The sequence below is a fragment of the Daktulosphaira vitifoliae genome, unplaced genomic scaffold (genome assembly GCF_025091365.1).
Source record: "Daktulosphaira vitifoliae isolate Bord-2020 unplaced genomic scaffold, ASM2509136v1 Scaffold_4, whole genome shotgun sequence".
Lineage (NCBI taxonomy): Eukaryota > Metazoa > Arthropoda > Insecta > Hemiptera > Phylloxeridae > Daktulosphaira > Daktulosphaira vitifoliae.
The window spans coordinates 31,185,272-31,193,244 of NW_026099575.1; the positions used below are offsets into that span (position 1 = coordinate 31,185,272).

Below are 7,973 nucleotides of genomic sequence, written 5' to 3' on the forward strand. Positions count from 1 at the left end.
AACACTCAGTAGTAAAAGAACAAGATTGTGAAGGGAGAATATCTTAGAATTTAATATTAAGACTAGGAACAAAGAAAGAGAAACCAGCGGAATTAGAGCTTACTGAACCATCAGTAAATATAAGACAATAATTGGAGAAATTAGAGAATAAGAACTCATTGAATAGATTATTAATAAAATTAATAGGGAGAGATTGTAATTGCAGTTTTGAATAAGAAAGAAAGTGATGGTTAAAGTGAATAGGTGGGCAATAAATAAGAGCCAGGAAGGAGACATCATAAATAGGCAAGCGATTTAAAAGAAGAAAATTCTACATTTGCAAATTTTTATATAATAAAATAGTTATAATATATTTTTCGTGTGCGAACATCTAAGTTGTTTTCCTCAGTATATGCAAGTACGCATACACACACGAGAAGTGTTTGGACGACCGTCGGGTAGTCCGTACGGTAAAATATTAGTATATTACTAAATATATACTAATATACTTATATTGGGTAATTTATTTTTAGAATTAATTGCGTGTACACTCGTCGTTATCGATTGCTATATTAGTATAATCGCTATTATTATTATTATTTTCATTTCTATTTACTACTGCGACCTTTGAAATAATATGTGTATTGTGTTTTATTTTATTACATTTAATTAGACAATTTTTTATACCTATAACTAGTGGTATTGTATTTAAAGTCGCATCCCTACTACCAGCACTCACAAGCCACCACTGATTAATAATATGGTCGGTTAAATCGATTGAATTATTGTTATTATTACTGCGACGTAGCTGTTTATGTGCAATGGAACTTCTTATTATCATTTTGGCGTACGCGTAAAAAAAAAATAAAAAATAAATTTTGTATATTACTATACACAATTACCAAACATGCAACTTTACCACCCTTATTTAGATAAAAAGATATTTATTTAAATAAAAAAAATTGTTTCGTAACAGTGCATATTTCTTTCATATTTTTTATACTTTGCAAAAAACTAAAATATTTAACATAAACGATTAAGTACTAATTCTTAATGATTTATTGAGTGGCTATACTTCATCAACCCCGACAGTTAACCCGAAACTCAGCGAAATATATGTGCTTATAAGCATAAACAAGCCAGAAGATTGAAAGTGTGACCAAATTTCCTGGAACGACGATGGCCACAGAAAGTTTCCATCAAACGCACCTGTAATATATACAATCAGCTACACATGCAGAGACAGCCAAGATTTTATACGATATGTTTAATACATCTACGACAGTCAGAAAGTCAAAGGAACAGTAATCGTTCATTACATGGGTTCTATGGAAAACGCTGTACCTTCTACGCACGGAAACAGTAGAGTCCGTATGAACATCAAGCACATTCGAACAGCTCCCTCGTAGTTACAGAGCCAACATGTACTGTCTCATCAACCGTTAGACAACGATTATAAAAAACTCGTTTGTTCCGGCAACATACATCCGAGTCTCAAGGCCGTATGATCTGAGAGACGAAAAACAAGTAAAGAACACACCGGATTTTTTAAATAATATTTTACGGTGCTGTTTTTGTGATATTAGTTATATTTATATGTAATAAAACTCTTATTAAGACTGTTAAAAAGTATTATTCGTACTGTCTACAAAAGTCGTTATTAGCTGATAAATCAAGAACTATATGTAACCAAAAGAAATGAACATTTTTTTTCCAATATTGTATTTATACTGCGAGTATCGAGTAAACTACATTATGTGATGGTGTCACGTTTTCATAATCGTGAGAATTATTTTAATAAAATACAGACAGCACATCCGCTGCCTGAGACTGGTGAATTAACAAATAATATTTATTGCCAAATCGGCAATAGGTGTAATTATTATAAAAACCCAATAGACCTGACCATCGTGGTCAGTCGACTCCAGTGCCTTGTGTCATTCATCAGTCTCAGTACTCGGTTGTCGCTGTCCGGCTTACTGTTTAAAGTAAAGTCTTTGTTTATTCCTTTTCTAACCTATATACTCTTTTCCTCGACATTTCAGAGTACTTGTGTCTTGCACTTCGTCTGCACCTCATACCTAGGTGTTACTCTTATTCTCCCTTCCTATAACAACAGCCTTTCGACACCCACAGCTAACCCGGAGTGTCAGCCGAGCACGGTGACTGCTGTACGACAACACGCACGTGAATACCTAGACAGCAGGCACCACCTCCTCATATTCATCTTCGTACACATAGTTTCACATTTTCCTTTTATCATTCTCTTTACTGTGTTACGACAATTATTACACTATAGTTTACAGTGTTACTGATATGCATGGTATAGACATACCATACAAGATACCCTTGGATCACATCTTTAGAAAAACTTAAAAATCGTTATTTGGTAAAATAAAAATAATAGTAATTAATTTTTATTTAATGTAATCTAAAAAAAAAAAAATGTAATATTACAAATTGTGCTTTGTTAAAAAATATTCTGTATGACTGAATGCTTTTGACATAAGATTTTAAGTAATTTTACATAATTATCTTTGTGTTTAAAAAATAACATTCATTAATTTGTTTGTCAAATATATAAATATATATTTTATTTAAAGGACTTTAATCTTAAGTTTTAACAAACAAAAATAAAAATAGATTGCTTTTTTCTATTTGAAAATAGAAACGAAATGCTTAAATCTAATATACACACATTTCAATTGTATAACGACCAGTCTTTAGTGAAGTTATACATTCAAATAAAGATTTTAAAAGTGGGAATTTCAATATTGAAATTTTAATAAGTGTTATTAAATTTTTTTAAAGTTAACAATTAGAGTTAAACTTTTTAATTAAAATAATTACTTTGTTAAATATATAAATCATTCATAATTAATTTTTTTGTAAATATTTTATATCAACTACTTTTTATTTTATGGTTTAAGAATTAGTAATTTTAGTTTTTTACACTCTCAGTATTAGTCTCAGAATTTGTTTCATCAGTAGAATTGTCTACTTGATTCAATTTAATTGAATTTTCATTTGATTCATCGACAACTATGGGTTCTGTTTTTGATTGAGGAACTTTATCTTCTAAAACAGCAATTGTATCTTGTATAGTTTTTATAGCTTTTTTTCTAGCAATACGAACATCATCTCTTCCTATAGTTAAAAGCATAAATAAATAATTAATACAAGTAACATATTTTTTTTAATGTAAAACCAGAAGGTTAATTTGATATATGCCATAATCAATTGCGGAAGTTAAAATAAGTGGTATTGGTAAATTTTTCAATAAAATGAGTTTAACTTGCAAATAATTACTTCAATCTTAACACTTTCTTTGGTATCAATGATAGCAAAAAAATAATATTGTATTTTCAATTAAATTAATATTATAATTTATCATTTAAATTAAAATTAGCCTTTATGAGTTTAAAATATTATAAATAACTAATTATAAAATATCTAAACAACTCTTTATAAAAATGATAGAAATTGGTTAACACCACTATTACTCCATCCTAAGAATTTAAGATTAGTCTAGTGTAGGAGAGTGGACAAATGATGCCCGCTTATGGAAAATTTAAAAGAAAGATAAAATTATACATTACCAATATCTTCATTCATTTTTATCAAAAATTGAGGGATTAGGTAAAATCTTATTTTTTAATTTAAAAAATATTAATTTTATTGTTTAAAAACACATCATAGTAAAATTAATACCTTCTCAGCTTCGCATAAAAGCTAAAAATATCAACGAACACATGTTATTAACCTTTTATGTTAATTCATTAATTCATTTGGGAAGTATAATAGCTCTAAATAGGGGAGCGTGACCTTTATGGCCTTCCTGGTTACATAACCAACTGGGGTTATTATTTGTTTATCGTTGGTATGTTAAGCATCAGCCACGAGGTTATTACCTATATTATGTTAAGAATTTAATTTTAAATCATGATCATGATGAAGCAAAATAAAAATGCACATTTATACAATTAAAATATACATTAAACATTTATGTAGATTAAATAAATACCTTCTGTTTCAATTGTATCCAACTTTATTAAATTCCTGGTAAGCATCTCATCTAGATAAATGTATTGTTTGTCATTGCGCGAATTACCAGAAAATATATCAACTGCTTTTCCAAGTTCTTCTACTTCTGCTTGAACAATTTGCACTTTATCTAATGCATCTATTTGTGTTTGTTGGCGTGTTGGAGGTGGTGATTGTGTGGATCTTGAATCTTGTGAAGCTGCTTGTTGATGTTGTGGAGGTGGTGGAGGAGTTTGACGATGATGAACATTATTTTGGTCATAAAAGGAATGATGATTTTTAAATGGACTTTGTCTACCAGAATTTGGTTTAGATTTATTTGAACCCATTGAATTGTTTAACACTTTGTCTATATTTTTTGGATAAACAGGTTCTGATCGCCCTTCCACAAATATTGGAATATGCCGTACATTAGGTTGTTTTTGTCCTCCTTGTGGTGGAGTAGTATTTTTCTGACAATCTTTTTGCTGTTGCTGTGATTGTTGTTGTTGTGGTTGCTGTTCCTGGTTAAGATCAGTATTTTCAGTTTGATTATTAGGGTTTACTGGAGTAAATTCTAACTTAGATACAAATCGTTGAGGTTTTTCGTCGTTATTATCCAAATTTTCTAAATTATTATCAGTATTTTGATGTTGGCTCATGTTGTCTTCAGGTTTTTGACAAGAATTAGAATCTACACTTTCAGAATAACTTGAATTGAGATTTGATGGTTCTTCAGAAATATTTTTTTCTTCAGAATCTGATTTTTTTTTATTCCAACGTTTTGAACTAGGTTCACCTTCCCAGGGGGGACAACGTAAATGATTAGCAATGTCGGGATGCCGTTTGGCTAAATCTTCTAAATGAGAACGAACACTTAAATGACCATTTAAAATTTCATCATCAAATGGAAATTCGTTCTAAAAATAAGTAAAATAATAAATAATATGTAAAAATTGAGGTTTTAAAACTACTTTTTTTTTTTTTGATAACATACCTATTTACTTTACAATTACAACTTCATATTTTTATCATGAATTTACTTATAAAATACATGTAAGAATATGTTAAAGACTAATAGAAATCATTTACAACAAAAACTAATGATTATAGAAACTTGGTAATTTTAATATTTTTACTTATAATATTTAAACTTAGATTATTTCTATGAAAGTACAGTTATCAACAGAATTAGTCACTGATTGAGGTTGTACTTTTATATGCTATTAATGTTCAGAATTTATACATCTGTTTATAATTAAAACCTTTTTTAAAAAATAACAATTACAAAACATGAAAACTATGTTGAATAATTGATTAAAATTAGAAAGAAAATTATATTATATTAATAATTATATTCATAGGCAGAATTTCAACAACAATTTAGAGGGGATTTTTTATATCTGACTTCCCACTCTGAAATTTTATATAATTATACATGTTGTTTTTTTTAAGATTTTGGAAAGGTTATTAATAAAATCTAAACGCTCAATTTGTATCTTTGATTATACATGAAATTAATATACTAATTTATTTAAACATAATTTAATATATACTAAATTTTTTTAAATATAAAATTTAAAACTCGAGAGAAAATATTACTGGCTTCAACTATGAGTCATTTGACCTAAATTTTGTATTCTGATCTGGCTAATAAGACAATTTAAAAATTGTCTAAGTGACGTTATAATTGTTTAAAATTTAATTTAACAATATAATAAAAAATATTACATTATTTTCTTAATTTGAAATTAAATTTTTTTATTAAACTGCTTTGTTAATTTAAAAGATATTGTGTTATTCTAACTGTAGTTTTTGGCACTTGCCTAGAGCAATCATTCTATAAATAGTTCTTGTAAGGAATTTTAAGTTGATGAAGTATGATTCAGTAATACAAAAAGAATTTTTAAACATCTCTTATTAACTAATGTTTATATTGGGTTAATTAAATTTTTTTATTTCTATTCAGCAATTAAAAATTATTACTCTATCGAAGTGCAATTAATTATACTGAATTAGGAAAAAAAAGTTAAATTAAAATNTCTTGTTTCTTCACCAATTTTATTAATATTCGTGTGAAGTTATACAACCTATATAGTTTATATAATATATTTAATTAGATTAAAGATTTAAATATATAACTCTACAATTTAAAATTAAATTTTCCAGAAAAGTTCAATACATTTTAAATTCGTATTGCTCATCACTCAATTATAATGCATTAGATCAGATGGAATAAATAGAAAAATAATCAGATTTTATACATGTATACACTGTGATTAAATATTAAATATTAACCTATATTGAATAATTTATTACGTCAAAATGGTTACAATATTAAACTAGGCTTTAAAACAAATTATTATGTAAAAAAAAAAAAAAGTTTAATTTTGGCTATTTTTTGATTTTGACTTAAAAAATAGAATAGAATAAAATATTTTATACTAACATCATTTACAAATAAAATTTAAATTCTATTTTTCTGTACGATAAGAAGAAAGTAAAAAAAATAATTAAATAGATATAAATTAGATAAATTAATTCAAAATCAACAATTAATATAAGTTCTTTGAATTTGAATTTTATTAATGTTAAAAATTAGTTTATACGCCAAGTTTTGTATGATTAAAAATTCATACCTGTTTTCAATCAGATAACAAATCAATAAATACTGTGAAAATTTAATAAAATGACTTACCAAAGAATTATAGTTAATAGGAAAATCAAAGTTATAGAGTGAATTAAGTTTTAGCAGCTTCCATAACGCCCAACACAGCAAATTTTGTTACTCACTAAACACAAAAATAACTAATTTCACAAAAATCATCACATGCTAAGCAAAATAGTAGTTAAATAATATTACACATAATATAATTGATCACTTCTAGCTAATATTAATTAAAATATTAACTTAAAACTAAATAATATATTCAACTCAAAAAGCCTCTAAAATTGATTAAAAATCGTAGTTACATATTTTAGGAATAATGTTATCATTGTCAATGGTTAACACATACTTTCAGTATGCTTTTGTGTTAAATGTTTTTGAAATTTATTAGTTTTAAATTAATATTTTTAATTTAAAGTAATAATTAATAAATTAAAGGTTATTATCAAAAATAATTAAACATTTAAAAAAATTATTTGAGTACAAAGGTGGATTAAATGTTAAAATATAGATTTCGTAATTGTTTTTTTTAAAGAAAAAACACATGTTTATAAATATAAAAGTAAAAACTAAACATTAAAGGACTAAAATTTGTCTAAATACTATATATATAATAAGTTAAATTTAAATTTGATAAAAAAATCTAATTAACTACTGCTGATTTATAAAGCAGTTAAGTTGCAATACGTTTTTGAAAATATTTTCCATTTGTTTACCAAAGTTGATATTTATATTATAATATATAAGTATTATTAGTAATGATAAATAATGATAATATAATATAACGATGGATTAAGAAGGATAACAAAAATGAAAAAATAATGCATACCCTTTCTATGGAATTAGAATCAACGTTGTCAAAATCCATGTTGGAATCTGTATTATTGTTGAAATTTTTTTTTATTTCTTCAAGTATTTCGTTGGTAGTTTTTCCTCGAATACGTTCACTTAATTTGGGTTTAAATTTATTAAAACGTTCACCAAACGGCATTATATTTCAACATCAAAAAAAAAATACTATAATAGCCAATTAATTTATTTTTCTATTAAAACATTAAAGATACATAACTTCATTTGATTATTTTAAATTTTATGAAAAAAATAACCTAGATGGTATAATATATAAAAGCACACATTATTACACTCAAGTTGCAACTTATAAATCGGAAGTAAACGACAATCTGCAATCAGTGCGAATAGTAAAGTATTAAGAATTATCTAGAATATTCGAGAGACGACCTCATAAGGTTTTGGTACTATGGTATTAGTAAGCCACCGAGTGCATCAGTAAACCAAATTTGTT

General features: G+C 26.1%; 1 protein-coding gene across 1 annotated transcript; it reads right to left on the reverse strand.

Moving 5' to 3' along the window:
• Nucleotides 1–2,759: 2,759 nt before the first annotated feature.
• On the reverse strand, nt 2,760–7,960 carry LOC126905826 (BAG domain-containing protein Samui). The gene is made up of 3 exons (XM_050685909.1): nt 7,500–7,960; nt 4,004–4,922; nt 2,760–3,126 (listed from the first exon to the last, which is right to left on the reverse strand). The coding sequence occupies exons 1-3, from the start codon at nt 7,659–7,661 to the stop codon at nt 2,921–2,923; spliced, it is 1,287 nt and encodes a 428-aa protein (XP_050541866.1). The 5' UTR covers nt 7,662–7,960; the 3' UTR covers nt 2,760–2,920.
• Between the last annotated feature and the right edge of the window lie 13 nt (nt 7,961–7,973).

What these genes read in the sequence shown, in the direction of transcription:
- LOC126905826 (XM_050685909.1), bottom strand. Translation starts at nt 7,661, where the DNA reads ATGCCGTTTGGTGAACGTTTTAATAAATTTAAACCCAAATTAAGTGAA. An exon ending in ATTCTAATTCCATAGAAAGG is followed by an intron (nt 4,923 to 7,499) that starts GTATGCATTATT and finishes ACTTATTTTTAG; the next exon opens with AACGAATTTCCATTTGATGA. An exon ending in GGATACAATTGAAACAGAAG is followed by an intron (nt 3,127 to 4,003) that starts GTATTTATTTAA and finishes TTTTAACTATAG; the next exon opens with GAAGAGATGATGTTCGTATT.